Source organism: Embiotoca jacksoni, unplaced genomic scaffold (genome assembly GCF_022577435.1).
Source record: "Embiotoca jacksoni isolate LCO1_2020_lvr unplaced genomic scaffold, fEmbJac1.0.p SCAF_52, whole genome shotgun sequence".
NCBI lineage: Eukaryota > Metazoa > Chordata > Actinopteri > Embiotocidae > Embiotoca > Embiotoca jacksoni.
The window spans coordinates 714515-730785 of record NW_027185406.1 but is presented as its reverse complement, the minus strand read 5'-3'; the positions used below and the strand labels follow the sequence as shown (position 1 = coordinate 730785).

General features: G+C 44.0%; 3 protein-coding genes across 17 annotated transcripts in view; 1 reads left to right on the top strand and 2 right to left on the bottom strand.

The window, feature by feature from the left end:
* The window catches only part of LOC138212129 (serine-aspartate repeat-containing protein I-like), a 29291-nt gene extending 27842 nt beyond the window's left edge, over positions 1-1449 (bottom strand). For all 12 annotated transcript variants that reach the window (XM_069172383.1, XM_069172384.1, XM_069172389.1 and 9 more), the window contains exon 1: positions 931-1449. In XM_069172383.1, coding sequence (XP_069028484.1) covers positions 931-949 — 19 coding nt within the window. In that variant the 5' untranslated portion in view covers positions 950-1449. The remainder of the gene's footprint in view (positions 1-930) is intronic.
* Positions 1450-1571: 122 nt separating this feature from the next.
* On the top strand, positions 1572-15513 carry znf512 (zinc finger protein 512). Its single transcript, XM_069172314.1, has 16 exons — positions 1572-1592; positions 8671-8796; positions 8892-8947; positions 9109-9167; positions 9541-10109; positions 10291-10380; positions 11072-11176; positions 11551-11675; positions 11801-11887; positions 12076-12174; positions 12296-12463; positions 13224-13421; positions 13545-13646; positions 13881-13943; positions 14518-14616; positions 14740-15513. The coding sequence occupies exons 2-16, from the start codon at positions 8703-8705 to the stop codon at positions 15511-15513; spliced, it is 2688 nt and encodes an 895-aa protein (XP_069028415.1). The 5' UTR covers positions 1572-1592; positions 8671-8702.
* On the bottom strand, positions 2523-7009 carry LOC138212131 (uncharacterized). Of its 4 annotated transcripts, none has more exons than XM_069172399.1 (6): positions 6661-7009; positions 5952-5977; positions 5142-5330; positions 4345-4547; positions 4190-4217; positions 2523-3531 (listed from the first exon to the last, which is right to left on the bottom strand). In XM_069172399.1, the coding sequence occupies exons 2-6, from the start codon at positions 5971-5973 to the stop codon at positions 3437-3439; spliced, it is 537 nt and encodes a 178-aa protein (XP_069028500.1). In that variant the 5' UTR covers positions 5974-5977; positions 6661-7009; the 3' UTR covers positions 2523-3436. The 4 variants fall into 4 exon arrangements, with proteins under 4 accessions (XP_069028500.1, XP_069028499.1, XP_069028498.1 ...); XM_069172398.1 differs by having other exon boundaries at positions 6686-7009; XM_069172397.1 differs by having other exon boundaries at positions 6690-7008.
* Positions 15514-16271: the final 758 nt, after the last annotated feature.

Here is a 16271-nt window from a genome sequence, read left to right as displayed (position 1 = left end):
GCCCTCATGATTGTGTGAGGTGGAAGACATCCAAGAAGAAAAAAATATCTTTTGGCTTAAGTAAGTTTTAACCCCATTTGTTTTTCTTGTATTAAGAAGATAATTAACAAGTAATCATGAGATTAAGAGCGTAGACCGTTTATAAAAGTGGACGTAGCTTCCAGGTTGGAAAAATTGCAGAAGTGCCTTAAGCTGCAATACCACCGAGTGCCACTAGAGGTCGGCTCCAAATACAACCTCTGGCTCCATAGACTCCCATTCAACTTCTCTCATTTCCTGCTCGACATGTGTGGAAGGTTGGAGGTTTCCCATTTCTTCTGTTGCTCACTGAACGCACCATGCCCCAAGGGCTCATGGGTATCGTAGTATTTACTGACTGCCACACCTAAATTGACCAGAAACAACAAAAGCTGCCGGTTATCATGTGAACCTGCAGGTTTTTGTCACGTCGCAAGGAGAACATTTTTCGCTGTTACGCAACAATAAAGATATTATTTACGGAAAGACCTCTAATTGGAACGGAGAATCGGAGAAAAGCCGGCGGCCCCGCCCACTTCACCGCTGCATGAAGGTGCAAGTTGACCCATGGAGCTGTCAATCAAGTCCATGCGGTGCAGATCAGCCAGAATACATAAAAAAAAAAACACCTGTAGACAAGATCTGCAGTTGTTTTTATTTCATTATTCGCGGACTTGAAACTGACGTCACGACGACATCAGCTGACGCGGTTCCTTTAGCGTTGATGCCGACCGATCCTATACGGTTCTGTAGGTGTCACACGGGGCCTTAAAGCTGCATTGCAAATAGCAGATACGTGATAGCGGTATATTTTTAGGTGCTTCCAATCGTGAACCCAGCAGACAGCAAAACACCAACAAAACAAGAAGCAGCTTGGTTTTGCCGCGGTGTTGAGTTGCGACGATACTTTACCTTCAACCCCCTCGGTCATAGTTTCACAGTAAGTTCCTGTTCCGGCAAAATTAATCCTTTTGCGTGCAGTTTTATGTGGCCGCGAAATCAAACATTCGTGGTAAATTCTCAAACTCCTCCGCACGGTTTAATCCCAGCGTTTAACTCCAATTTCCAAAAATAACAAAAAAAAATCCCCAAAAAAGGAAAAAAGCGTCACCCGAGCAGCCGGTTGCTGAGAGGAAAGAACCCGAACCCGTCGGCCTCCACCGGTAACTCTACACCTCTTCTTCCTTTCCCACAACGTAAATCTGCATTTTTTTTTTTCTTCTCCTCCCCCCCCCCTTTTTTTCTTTTTCTATTTGTTCCAGAAGTCAGAAAGTCCTGATGGGGTCCCGAATAGATTTGGCAAAAGTGGCTCCGGAGAGATCCGACTGACTTCTGTCTCCGGTGGATGAGGCCCCGGGGAGACCGAGTCGAGGTGGTCAGTGTGTGTTTGCCCTTTTTTTTGCCCGGCTTTGGGGCTGGGATTGGTGATAGAGCCCCCCCCCCCCCCCCAACCTCTACTGGCTCCGACAGAATTAGATCGTGGGGGGGTGGGGGTGGGGTGGGGGGAGGACTGACGACTGACGGACGGACGGACGACGGGGAAGGGAGGGTACGAGAGACCCGGGAGCTTCGAGGTAATTTTATCCCACCGGCCGACGTCGCTGCTGAGAATCACGTGATCATGCGAGGTGGGCAAGAGATGTTCACACTTTAAAAGACCCCCCCACCCCACCCCCACCCCGCCCCCCCTCCCCCCCAAAAAGAAGTTACCATTGCTATCTGAAGCGTTCAGAAAATCTTTCCGTTTATTTTGTTAGTTTCAAATCTGCTCGGTGCAAAAGTCTGAATCTGAATTAGGTGCCGGCACATTCACGCCATGTTTGTTGCGCCTCGGGGAGTTATTCTTAGAGCGGCTCGCTGCTGCTGCTGCTGCTATTCTGCTTCGCCTTTTTAGGCCAGAGGCGTGACCCCACCGCCCCCCCCCCCCCGTCCTCCCCCTCCCCCCACGTCAACTAATCCCCCTTCCCCGAGACCTCCACTGCTTCAGTGCAGAGTTGTCATCAAGTGGAGAGAGAGAGAGAGAGAGAGGACACCAAAATAATCGACCAAGTGTCAGTCAACCGAGTTTTTGGGTAATTTCGGTCTTTTTAAACTCTCAACACTCGACTCTATTCGAGTGAACATACGAGACCATCGAATGCACTCTTTAGCAGAGTGAAAGGAACTCTTTTTCCAGGAGTTAAAATAACCTGAACTCTTTTTCCAGGAGTTCAAACATGAATCCCGATGAGGAGTAAAATTCAACTGACTCAAATGTTCAAATCTAAAACTGAATTTCAAGGAGAAATTTTCTTTAGGAATCTTTCCTTCTTTCTTTTGCTCTTTTTTTTTTTTTTTTACTCCATTCGTCCCTATCAGTGCTGAATCATCAAAAATGTGACCAACTTTAAAAAAAAAACAAAAAAACTTATCAAACACAAGGTGGCGCCAAAACTGAAGCTTTATTCTTTAGATATTTACTTCCTTTTTTCTTTTTTTTTTTTAATAAAACTCCACCATTTCAATCAGTTTAATCAAATCCATTTATTTGAAGTGTGAAATCACCAGGTGACATGGTTCAAAAGATACTTTACAATCACAAAAAATACATTTAGGTTTATCAGAGATTACATTTACAATCAAGCGACACAATTTTATAGCTTTTGCGATTTACTCTTTACAAATAATGTCATCTTAGCAATAAAAAGCTTAATAATTGGGTGGAGCTGTTTCGTTTTTATTTAAAACTTCGTGAGATTGAATCACACACTGATCTGCGAATCCAGACGCACGTTTAAACATTCACAAAAGCAGAATTACTTCAGTTGTCTGATAACCACAGCTTCAATTTCTCATTCAACAACTCGACATTTTCAAGTCTATCTTAAAACAATACTGACAGACCCATTGGTAGTGACAGGGTTAATGGTTTCACTAAATACTGACGCCTTCTTCCAGAAATTTGACTGTACAGGATAAAATATACTGTTGAATTATTGAAATATAAAGCGTGTATATATTCTATTACCTTTGAGTACATTCACTCGTCTGAACTGCTAAAATCTAATTTTACCTTCAGCTGAACTTAAATCAAAATCTCTTTAGGAACCCAGAAAATATAAGTATGTCTGCTTTGTTTTAAGATGAGAAAAAAATAAGACGACACCCTTTTGTTTGCGATTTAACTTTCAGCTCCTTGCATGAAGCCCACATTACCCACAATAATCACCCCTTTATTGTACTCCAGATATAATATCAACGATCACAGGAATTCAGCCCCCCAAAAAAACCACCCGTTTTAACCTTCGAAACTTGAATACGGAGGGCACAATAATAAACCCCTTCTGTTATTCATTAAGCTTTCGCAAAGCGTGATTTGTAGTCTGTTTTCTTTGTAGCGTCAGAGATTTTTTTTTTTTCATGCGTGTTAGTGATTCAGTTATTTTTTCAGGAATTTCCAAACGAGTACCACCATCGTTAAGCCAAAAACCACGATAGTAAAACTCACAATAAACCTCAGATTGTTCCTACAACCTGAAATGAAAGACAAACAAACACACAGCAGTGAGTCATCTGGTATCGTTTACATCTCCAAAAAAAATGCCAAAAGCGATACGAGAATATCTTTAGAACATCTTTATATTCATATACAGCGACATGGTAAATACAGCTTTGTGATGTGAGCTGTGGAAAGCAACGTAAGCAGCAAAAGTCAATTATTTAAACTGAGAAACAAATGTGTTGAGACCGTAGACTGGATATAAAAGTGTTCGTAGCTTCCGGAGTCTGGAAAAATGAGGCCGATATGCAAGTGCCTTAAGCTGCAATACCACCGAGTGCCACTAGAGGTCGGCTCCAAAAAGCCTCCATAGACTCCCATTCAACTAGTCTCTCAAGTGAATAAAATGTGTCCATCAGTTATCTCAGTGTTGTTAGCTAAAGTCGCTCCTTCTTATTAGTTTTCTGGAGGTCCATCTGAAAATAATCCCTCATTCATTAGAAAAGAAGATTCAAAAAGACCTGTTTTTTGGGAGCGTGTCTGTTTGATTGACAGGCCTGTGGTGCAGTCAGGTTACAGCTATCGGTGGGCGGGACGTAGTGTTTCCAATTTTTTGCACTAAAAGATCGTAACTTTGGGGGGAAAAAAGCCGCTTGATTTTTGCAAAAGCTAACATGAAACAATTATACTTACAGTTGCTGACCCTTGCCAAGATAGAATCCTGAAAGAAACAAAGATGACGAGTCATAATTTGTAAAGTGAAGTGGACCACAGTGACAATCCCGTAATGATAATACCAAAATATCGGTCAACATGATTGCATATAAAGTCGGTAAAGGACTCTTTACCCGGGAGATGGGAGGTCCAAGAAACATCTGCAACATGGACCACATGGTGTCATTGCGGTCACACTTGAGGAGTTTGTTTTCAAAAAACAGGCAGTCCAAAGTGAGGCAGACGTCTGGGTTATTCACTTGTCTGCGGCTGTCAGCTAGAACATACTCAGTGTTGAAGGTGTAGTGCATCACCACCAGAACGGCTTGTTTACCAGCTGGAAGCACAGAGACAACACGATAAAGTTATTCAGTTTATCATACGTTATTCAGCGTTTGTATCAAATTTAGGAGTGACCATTTTTGGACGAGCTGAAGAGGACCACGAGTTGAATCTTACTCGATCTCAGTGGGAATCTGAGGACATTATGCCCCGCCCACTTTCGGCAGAAACCTGACTGCACCACAGGCCTGTCAATCATACAGACACGCCACCCCCTCCCTCCCGAAAAACACGTCTTTTTGAAGCCCATTTTCTAATTAAAGACGGATTATTTTCAGATGAATCCTCCAGAAAACTACTAAGAAGGAGGGATTCACTGAATGACACCAAAACGAGTCATGGAAAAAAAATGGACTGATATTGTATTTAATGAGAGAAGTTGAATGAGAATCTATGGAGCCAGAACCTCATGGGAGCCGATCCCCTAGTGGCCCTCGGTGGTATTGCATCTTAAGGCACTTCAGCCTAATTTTTCAGACCCGGAAGCTACGTCCACTTTTATAAGCAGTCTATGACTATGTCTATGTCGGGATTTGTAAACCGATCAGAGCTAAATTGGCCAAACGTTGACCGAAGGCCTTTTTCTTACAAGGAATCTTGTCCAGGGCCCCGCCGACGTCCGTTCCAACTCGTGAGGCGACGGGACAGAAAACCAGGACGTAGTCGCAGCTTTCAGGAGAGTCCACCTCGGTGTGGCCGAAGCGTTTCAGCCTCTCCACGAGCCACAGGTGGGCCCCGTTCGTTTTTCCTGACAAGACGACAAAGAACTTTCTCCACTCTGAAAAAGTAAAGGGGAAAGATTGAGTCACAGCGTCACTCAAAATCATCGTGTTTGGAATTTTTGCGTCATTCCAGCGTCTTTAAAATCTTTAAAGACGGCTGACGGCAAAACAAGAAAAATCGGCGTCGGTTAGTGACGGGTGGTCGCCCAACACTTAACCAGGAGTGCTTTTCACCTTTATACCAAATACCAAATTCAGGTGTCTCGCCCGTCTGTCGAGATAATCCCGGTCAGGACAGAAAGTGAATCTGAGTGTGTTGTGCTGATCTCTTACTCCTCGTAGTTGTTTTGTTTTTTTAAATCCTCACCTCAACATTAAACCGGGTCAAATTGTCGGTGCTGCTAAATCTCCGTGGTTGTTTGTTGTTGCCCCATTCAGCTGCCCGCTGTGGCCCGAAAAACTCGGCTCGTACCGGGAATCAAAAAAGGGAATCTTTTTTTTTTTTTTTGACATAATGAAAACGCTGTAAGCGACTTTTTGTTTCACAACCAAGTCGTCAAGTCAAAAACGGGTGAGGAAAGGCTTTAAGTGATTGTAATTACTAAGAGAGCTTCGTCTCTTTAATATTTAAACATTCGATATTCCTTTTATAAAAACAGAAAAGTAGTTTTTCTCACCGGCTGGCTCGTCCGGGGACATGTCTCTGAGGAAGGACAAGGAAACAGAGAAGAGTCAACATGTCTCAACAAAATCAGATAAAGCTAAACAGGACAAGCAGGTGCATTTCAGACTGTATGATCGCTTCTACCGGCCCAGAAGACCACGTCAAAAACAAAATACCTCAGACGCGAGTAACCTGGACCCCGATGCATGGCAGCGATTCCACAGCCGATTGTTTTACGTATGATATCGAGCTGTAATGTCTTACGACAGAACAGGAAATAGCAGCTCCTCCCTCACTTGGTGAAACATTTTCACTTTCGCTTTTGTTACCGCAGAGAAAAAACGGTGCAAAAACAAAAGACAACACTGGTATTTAATACTCAGTTTAATCTAAAGTTTCCTCTTTTACAACATCGGATTGCTGCTGTTTACAAAAAAAAGAAAAAAAAAAGATGTTGTCTGCACACTATCCGCAGCACCAAACAGTACACAGACATTTATTAGGTTAGGTTAGGTTAGGTTAGGTTAGTAGTTACTTTATTAATCCCCGAGGGGACTTTTTTTTTCACTACAGCAGCATACAGAAGCAATAAGATAATAATAGAATAATAGAAAAGCAATAAAATAGCAGTAAAAAAATATTAAATATAAAATGCACAGTATATACAGTATATTATCAGCAAAACCAGAGCTGAAAAGAAGAGTAAATATTAGTTTTAATACTTTTCAATTTATACAGTGAATTTACCAACCGCAGACCAACAGGAACCAAAGACGGATAGGTATTTCCGGCGGGCCGTGAAGGCAGCAGCAGATGCGGGTCTGCTGGTTCTCTCCCGAGAAAGGAGGGCGTTCCTGAAGAACACGCGAGCCACAGTGTGCTGAATTATGCCGGCCTCCGTACGTACGTGTGCACCGAGTCGTATTTAGATGCCGCTTTAGCGTGTCGTGCCCCCCCCCGTGCTGTAGGACGGTAGGGACTCGCCGGAATCGGGGGCGGGGGTGGAGGGCGGGGTGGAGGGAGGGGGCGGGGGCCTTCCTGAATGTCAGCTTTCCCTGGCGGTTTCGCTGCCGGTGGTGGTGGTGGTGGTGGGGGGGGCGGGGGGAAAGGAGGACGGAGGAGGAGGAGGAGGGGGAGGAGGAGGAGGAGGGCCGGGCTCGCAGACATGGAGGCTCACCGTCCTTGCGGAGGGAGCGAGCTGCTGTAGGACGGTAGGAGCTCTCGCATTTCTTCCTCCGTTAAGAAACAATAAGGCAGTTTTATATTTAGAAAAAAAACAAAACAACCCGGTTTGTTTTCTGTCTTTTACTCCGGCTCTGCTTTTTTTTTTTTTTTTTCTCGGCTGCCGGTCGTCGTCAGGAACCAAATGTTATTTTTTTTTTTTTTCTTATCCACACAGACAATGATGGTGGTAGCTGGAAGTCCTTTTTCTGCTTTCAGTCCAGGAATGGCTGTTTTTGTGTGTGTGTTTTTTTTTTTTTTTTAGGTTTTACTGGACCGAGAAGAAAAAACCCAGCACACAACGGTCTTATTTGAACAGTTTCCTCGTGTTATTTGAACGCTCTGTTTAAACCGTGAAACTAGTGTACATTCAAACAGCGTGCGAATGTCACGCATGATGGAAATACACACTGTAAACACGGCGGGTGATCACGGATTCAAGCAATTAGTGGTTCTTTTAAAAACCTCTTTACATACATGGTTTAAGGTAATCGCTTCAGTTTATGATGAAAACAGATGTGAGCTTTATTGTTTAAAAGAAAAAATGAAGCAATAATTAAATTATAATAAATTATGAGCGCACATCAAACCAACCAAACAGCGAGAACCGAACACATGAAGTTCATATTGTTCAATATTTGTTCGCTAATCAGTTTGTTCAACTGAATAAAACTTAATTTGACATTTAGTTTTAAATTGAATTGCCATTTTATGATTATTATCTCGCATAAAGCTCTTCTGCTATATCATAATTCAAATCAGCTTTACAGGGACTCCGTTTGTTTTTATTAAAACAAATCAAAATGGTTCTGCAAGGAAGCCGAAATAGAACATTTGACGAAGCTTTATAATCCATCTGTGATATTATTGTTAAGAATGAGGAAATGTATTTTTATAATAAATGTCACTGTATTATTGGCTAATGAAACAAAAAGTCATGGTAGCATAAGTTCGTAAATTAGCTTTAACTGCATGTATGCAGCACATATGTATATAACTATGATAATACGACAACTGTCAGTAATATTACCGTTTAAAATGTTAAAGTCAGAATGGATATAGATTCAAATCCAGCACATGACAAATCAATTAGAAATAAGAAATTTAAAATTTCAATATAAGATTAAGATTTTTCAATAAGATACAGAGATTTCTTAGAAAAAGCTAAAAAATAGCTTTTCTTAAAGTTATTGACTGACTATAACACATTTTATTTATTATATTTACGGTGGACCTCCTCTGTGATGACAAGTTTAATAAATACTCCAAAGAAATACCTTTTTTTAGGTACAACAAAAACAGAAATGTTCTGTCTCTCGGCACACAAAATATTCTTCTTTTTTTTTTGCTTTTTGAGACCATTTAAAATGTCACAAACACAGCGGCGGAAATAATTGAATTATATGGAAGTGGATTTATTAAAGAAAAGGAAATGGGACTCGGCATGAATAAACGATGACTTTTTTTTCCCCACTGTCCGTGTCCTTTTGTTGTTGTTGTTTTTTTAACAGTGATTTGTACCGGGTGAGCGACGCTCCTGGTTATGGACCACGTCGGAGGGGATATGTCACCTTTATACGTGCCAAGAAAAAGGAAGCCGGTCCAGTCGCAGCCTAAAAGCGGAGTTCCCTGCGCAGGTAGAAGGAAAAAAAAAAAAATTACACGGTCGTCATTTAACCGTGTAATTTCACTTCTTTTTTTTACTTATTTGGAAAAACCATTTCTCCAACAGTTGTTCAGCGAATGCCGGAAAGAGTCTGTGAATTGAACGCAGCTGATTATCCGGAGGTGAGAATGAATATATATATATGTATATATATATATATATATGCTATAATTATTACATCTAAAAAAGTTGTGCATGTACGAAGTGTCTGAGTGTGGTTCGTCCATTTCCACGTCCTAATAATAAAACAAAATCTGACAGTTGTGTACTTGAACTGTTTCAGAATGACGAGACTCCGGCTCAAGACGCCGTAAAGATGAAACGAACTTACGGTAGGAAAAGGTAAGAGACTCGTCCGCCTGTCCATTTTCTGGACGGAATACATCTGCCTGACGGATTCTCAGTTTAGTTTTTCGATCTCGTGTTTCTTGGACGTTATATGTTGAAATCGCTGCAAAAACAAACACGTAACAAATTCATAATAATACATCAGGATTTGCTAAAACAATTTAAAGAAGAAGAAATGTACTGGTGTGTGTTGTTGCCCCTTTTTAACATGCTGCAAACATCTCCGTTTATTTTTTTATTAGGTCACTTTCATTCAATTTTTTTATTATATTTGTTAAATAAGCATATAAAAAGCTTTTAAATAATAATTCAAGTTAAAAGTGTAAATAAGCTCCTAAAACGCCGCCTTTCATTTTCTTTCTCTCAGGTATGAGGACCTCCAGAGTGTTTCCATGGGAACAGTCGATTACCCTACCACCAGCTGCTCAGTGATGTCATCAGGCAGCCTGGCCAATGGGTCGGACCCGGGGTCCATGGCTCCGCCCACTGCAAGGCTCCCTCCCAGACTGGTCGGGAAGGACGCGTGGCCTCCGGGTCCGGAGGCCGGCCAGGAGCAGTCCCAGCCTCAGGACCAGAGCTGGACCTCCAGCAGGGACCGGGGCACCGACGCCTGGGCCCCAGCAAGAGACCGACCCCAGGACCAGGTCTGGACCAGGGAGAGAGCGGGACACTCGGGTCAAGACCAGACTTGGATACCGGGCAGGGACAGAGCTCACGGCGGACCGGACCAGGCCTGGATGACGGGCCGGGAGCGAGGCCCCGAGCAAGGCTGGGGGGCCGGCAGGGACCGGGGCCAGGACCAGGCCTGGAACGGAGGCCGAGATCCGGGGAGGGATCGGGCCTCCTCGGGGCCGGAGCAGGGGTGGGGCGCCGGGCGGGGACAAGACCAGACCTGGAGCAACACGAGCAGGGACCGAGGGAACGTCTGGAGACCCGGTGAACATTCACACACGTCACACAGGGTTCATTACGAGTTAAAAAACGAAATCCTACATTTATGCTTTCTAATACACTTGTATATGTTTGAGAAAAACGACTGCGCGCGTGTCCTTAACGTCTGTGCTTGATATGTTTTTGTCTTTCTGGTTTCTGAGACTGATTTTGTGTCATTTTGAAGAACTGAACCTGAAGAAAGTCCAGAGAGCGGACATGGAGCGAAGTCCTCCTGTCAATGACTTCCCACAGCCACCAGAGGGCAGAGACTCCTGTGAGTTACCGTCCAGTCCCATATTTAATGTGCGGAGCGCATAGACCGGATATAAAAGTGGCCGATTTTTATTTAAGTGCCTTTAAGCTGCAATACCGCCGAGTGCCACTAGAGGTCGGCTCCAAAAAGCCTCCGGCTCCATAGACTCCCATTCAACTTCTCTCATCAAATACAAAGTCAATAAAATGCTTCCACGAGTGCTTTCTCTGTGTTGTTCGATAAAGTCGCTCCTTCTTATTAGTTTTCTGGAGGTCCATCTGAAAATAATCCCTCATTCATTAGAAAAGAAGATTCAAAAAGACCTGTTTTTGGGGGCGTGTCTGTTTGATTGACAGGCCTGTGGTGCAGTCAGGTTACAGCTATCGATGGGCGGGGGCGTAGTATCGTCGAGTTTCCAGTCAGGTTGAGTCAGATCCACCAGCTGGCTCCTCCGACCCAGCTCGTCCAAATATGGTCACTTCCTGCTCCGAACTAGCAAAGATGGCAACGGCCAAAATCCGAACTCGAGCCTTCATAACGGACGTTCATCTGAACAGATTTTAGAAAAGCTCTTTTTTTATGGAGACGTTACCGTGGCGATTTTTATCCAAAAAAAAAGAACTAAAAAGACAGATGGATAGATAGATAAGTAGCAATGAAATAATACACGCAGTGTAATTATACATGCGGCCGTTTGATGTGACTCCTTCAGGTTCAGACGCCGCCGGCGTCGGCGAGGCGTCGACCGCTCAGCCGAGTGACGATCAGAAACCTCCGATCCTCCCGACCAAGAAGGAACCTCCGAGTTACCCTCCAGGTGAGACGAGCAGCAAAAGCTTGTAGTTTTAATACTTAAAAAAAAAAAAGAAGAAAAAAAAATCCACACATTTAACAAACAGAAAAAAGTCAGTTCGAAATGTTGCTTCGATTCGGCGGGAACCTTGACTGTTTTTTCCCCGGAAATAAATAACATTTGTTTTGTTGTTTGTTTGTTGTTGTTGTTTTAATAAAAGAAAGTTCGATTTCACTCGATCCAACTTCAAATTAGGGATCCAAAATATTGAATTAAAAAGCTGACGGTGCAGAAGATATACGGTTAATAACTCCAAAATGTTTCTGTACTGTTTTCTCCTTTTGGTGAATCTTTCCACTGTGTAAAAATAAAACTGCTGCTTCTGCTTGTCGAACCAGGAAGTCAAGAGGAGCGTTGGCAGCTCCAGATCGTCGCCAAAGGTCGAGTCACGTGTCCGAAGTGTAAAAGCGTGAGCAGGAAGACCGTGGAGGGCCTGAAGAAGCACATGGAGAACTGCAGGCTGGTGAGTTTAGAAAAATAATCTCCGAGGAACTGAGGAAGCTTCGCGAAACTCATTGCGTCGCCGTGCCGTCGTAGAATTGATCTGCACTGTAAAACATGTCGGTGTTGTATCTTGTTGTCTTGCAGCAACCGTTCACCTGTCAACACTGCGGGAAGCAGCTCAAGTCCTCTACGGGGATGAAGTATCACATCATGGCTGACCACAGCCACCTGGTAACGCTAGAATACCAAATCATAAATCAGTTACATCCGTTTCATTTCACATCTTTAATGATCTTTCTTCAGTGAAACTACTTTCCCCACACGTCATTTTCCAAATTAAGTAAAGCGCACATTTAGTGTTGTTGATGTGTCATTTATTGATATCTTTCACTCAGTAGCATCTTTTCTCCTCGTCACAGCCCTCAGCTGACGACGCCAAGAACCTGGACGATCGCGCCATCAAAGACAAACTGCGCAAAATCCTGAAGAGGCTGGGAAAATTAAAATGCTCTCAGGAGGTAAACCGCCATCGATGCCTGAAGATGTTAGACGACAAAATAAAAAAATTTCAACAAAGTAAATTTGGTAAAAAAAAAAAAAATTAAAACTCTGACGTAAGGAATTTATTTTTCTTTCCAGGGATGTAACGCTGCGTTCACCAGCATCATGGGCTACGTGTACCACATGAAGAAGTGCGGGAAGGAGGAGTCCGAGCTGGAGAAGATGCTGCTCAACTGCACTCACTGTGGGAAAACGTACAAGTCCAAGGCTGGCCTGGAGTACCACCTGAAGTCGGAGCACGCTCCCGTGAGTCATGTGACCTATCCAAGCCGCCAACTCCAGTGATTCTATAATAATTCGTCGTTTTTAGTCCGATTTATTTACGAAAATCTGCACATTTTTCCCCCCAAAAAGTTGTCGCGATGTATAAAATGTAAATAAAACCAGAATACAGCGAATTTGCAAATCAAGTAAACCCACATTTAATTGCAAATAGACCAACATGTAAAATGTTAAAACTGAATAATTTTGTTGTTTTATGATTAAATAAATACTTATGTTGAATTTGATGGCAGCAAACGCGTCTCCAAAAAGTTGGGACATGTTTACCACTGTTTTTGCATCCCTTCTTGTTTTTACAACACTCTGTAAACGTTTGGGAACCAAGGAGACCAGTTTGGTGGAGTTTTGAAAGTGAAATGTGGTCCCATTCTTGCCTGTTACAGGATTTCAGCTGCTCAACAGTTCGGGGTCTCCTTTTGTCGTATTTTTCATTTCATCATGCTCCAGTTTTTTTTCTTCTTCTACGGAGCCGTGCTCTAAAGCCTGTACATATCAATCAGCATTCATGGTTCCTTCCCAGAAGTCCAAAGCTACACATACCACGTGTACCAATGCATCCCCGTACCCTGTCACGGATGCTGAATTTTTAACTGAGCGCTGGCAAACAAGCCGGGTGGTCCCTCTCCTCTGAAGCCCCGGCGGATTCGGCATCCATTATTTCCCCCCCAAAAAAATCTCAAATTTTGATTTGACGATCACGTCTCCTCTTGATCCCGTCTCCCAGATGCCCCAGAAGACCGAGGAAGACAAGGCGCTGAAGGCCCAGAGGGAGGCCAACCCCGAGCGGACCGCCAGCGGCAGGGTGCAGCGGGCCTCGGCGCAGGTGGCCAACTTCCACCTGGCCGAGATCGCCAACAACGACCTGCCCAAAGACTGGCCCAAGAGGAAGTTCCAGTCCGACCTGGTGCCGGACGACAAAAAGGCGAGACCGGATTCACTTGGTTTAAATCTTGCGTATAAATTTGTAGGATTTACGATGGTATATTATCATCGTGTCGTCCGGACTTGGACTGACTTCCTCTTCTCGTCTTGCTGTCGTTCCCAGTTGAAATACGCCCGACCGGGTCTGCCCGCCTTCAGCCAGGAGGTGCTGAGGAAGTGGAAGAACGAGGTGAAGCTGCAGAGGAAGGTCCAGTGTCCCAACCAGGTTAGAAAAACGACACGTTTTCAGATATCAAAAGTACGAATGAATTTATCTCCCGTGTGGGTATAGTGACTGCTCATTTAGCGTTTATTTGGCTGCTCTATTTCTGAACTTGTTTCTTTGGTTGCTTCATAAACCCTGAAACATTTCCTTTCAGTTATATTTCATTTTTAAGTCATTGAGCCTGATTATATCTTCTACAGTTAGGATTTATAATTCAATGTGTACCTTCTTCAGGGTTGCACCTGCACCTACACCAGCGTGTCGGGACTGAAAGCTCACCTGGGACTTTGCACAAGAGTACGTCACCTCTTTACTTTGTCTCAGAAGTAAAAATATTTGGGCAATATAATGTGCAAAAAATGATGCTTGTAGGGATTAATAGCAGATTAAAAGATAATAAAGGCATAATAAAGTAAAAAGTGAAATGTATTTAAATCTTAAAAACTCCACTGATTTGCTGCTTATATTTCTCCTGTCAGTATTATGTATTGTGAATTTTCCAAATCAATTTCCTGTGATTTTCAGCATTTCAACATAAAATACAGTCATATTTTCGTAAACATTATTATTAAAGTACCATATTCGATTTTTAGATTTTTAATTTTTTCATATTATTCAGTTTGGTCCATGTTTTACAACATAATATTGTGTGCATAAACGTGAGCCATTAAGCGCTAATCGCCCCAACTTCCTGTCTTGAATTTCAAATTAAAGGCCCTAATTTCAAATTAAAAGCTCTCAAGCATTTTACAGAGCGAAAATATACATTTTTGACTTGTTCTTGTTGAAGTACAGTATATTTCATGATCAGATAATCATTCTTCGGCTCTTTTTTTTTATTTTTTTTTTTTATCCTTTGATGCCGTTTCAGGGCGACTTTGAAGCCGGAAAATACCGCTGCCTCATCTGCAGCAAAGAGTTCAACTCCGAGAGTGGAGTGAAATATCACATCAACTCTGTCCATTCGCAGGTAAAAAAAAATAAAAAATAAAAAGTGTCTCAGCTTGCAGCTTCGCTCTCTTCCTTCGATGCGTTACCGAATGCAGATGACTTTGTGTTTGTGTTTGTTTGTTTTTCCTCCTCCCTCCTACAGGACTGGTTTGTGACGAATAAAAAGGCCTCCAAGAAGTTCGAGAAGTTCCTCAAAAACCAGACGAAGGAGTTGGTCCAAAGCGCGGACAAGCAGGTCGCTGATCCGTACCACCACCACCACCACCACCACCACCACCTGCCGCATCAGCACCACCACCACCACCACCACCATCAGCAGCAGTTCCAGCTGCAGCTGCAGCCCCTCCAGCACCCACTGCAGCCTCTCCATCACCTCCAGCACCAGACCCAGCTCCTCCACCCCGACCGGCAGAACCTCCCCCCGCAGGCGGACGCCCAGCTCCAGCCGCCGATGCTCCACTACACCCCTCTGGAGCCTCCGGCGGGGCCGATCTGGGTGGACATGGACCGCGGGGAGGCGGCGCCGGGACCGGAGCACGCGCCGATCGACATGGAAATGGCCGAAGACGAAGACGACGACGGCGACGGCGTCGGCGTCAAACCCGAAGAGGAGGAGGAAGAGGAGGACGGCGGCGGGATGGCGGAGGTTAAAAGGAGGGAGAAGAGGGAGAGGGGGAAGGCGGAGGGGTTCGGCGGTGGTGGCGGCGGAGGAGGAGGAGGAGGAGGTGGAAGAGGAGGAGGAGGAGGAAGAGGCGGGAGCAGCAGCAGCAGCAGCAGCAGTAACACCGGCAGCTCGTCCAGCGAATCGGAGGTGGAGCAGCAGGAGAAGCAGAAACAGACCGACCAGTGGAATCTGAAACGGCCGGGCGTGGTGGAGCCCCACGCCGAGGCGGGGAAGCGACAGAGAAACGCTTGAAAAACAAAACAAAGAAAACAAGATGGATAATTTACACCTTTTAATGGAGGTAAAAAATTGGATGAATTGTGACGACGCCAGAAACTTCTAAATGCTTTGAAAAAAACAAACTTCTAGCTACCGTGGAGAGGACCTCGCGTTGTCACCGTGGAGACGAGACTTCGTTCAGTTTCTGCTTTAGAGGCTGTTTCTCCGTCTTGAAGTCGTCGTATAGACCCCCCCTCCCCTCTACCTCCCCCCCTCCCCTTTCCCGCGAGAAGTGTAGTCAAACCGTTTTTTCGTGCGTTTGTCCGTAACAGATTGTTTCCACCTACTTTTAAATGTCTTATTCTTTTAAAAAAACATAAAAAAAGGGTTTGATAAAGTCTTCGTCCGTGTTTACCTTAAAAGGGAAAAAGGGAGGAGGCCACATTAGAGTATTTTTTTGTTTTGTTTTGTTTTACCCGTCCCAGTCGCGTCTTTCCCAACGTCATTTTGTGCCTCTTATAATAAGTATGATCTATATACCTTCATACTCCTCGTCGTCGCTTTCTCTTTCTGACTGGCCTTTTCTTGGCTGAATGACGGTGGAAATTTCTGGTCAAGTCCGGCTCCTCGTTGGCTCAGATTTCCCCTCGTCCGTCACTTCCTGTGCCATATTGTCTTTTCAGATTTTCACAGAATTTACTTCTATAACCGTGTCGGGCATCCGGCGACCCGCGTTGACGCGAGAGGATCTTTTCGGGTCTTTCAAAAAGATCATACAGGCAAATATAACA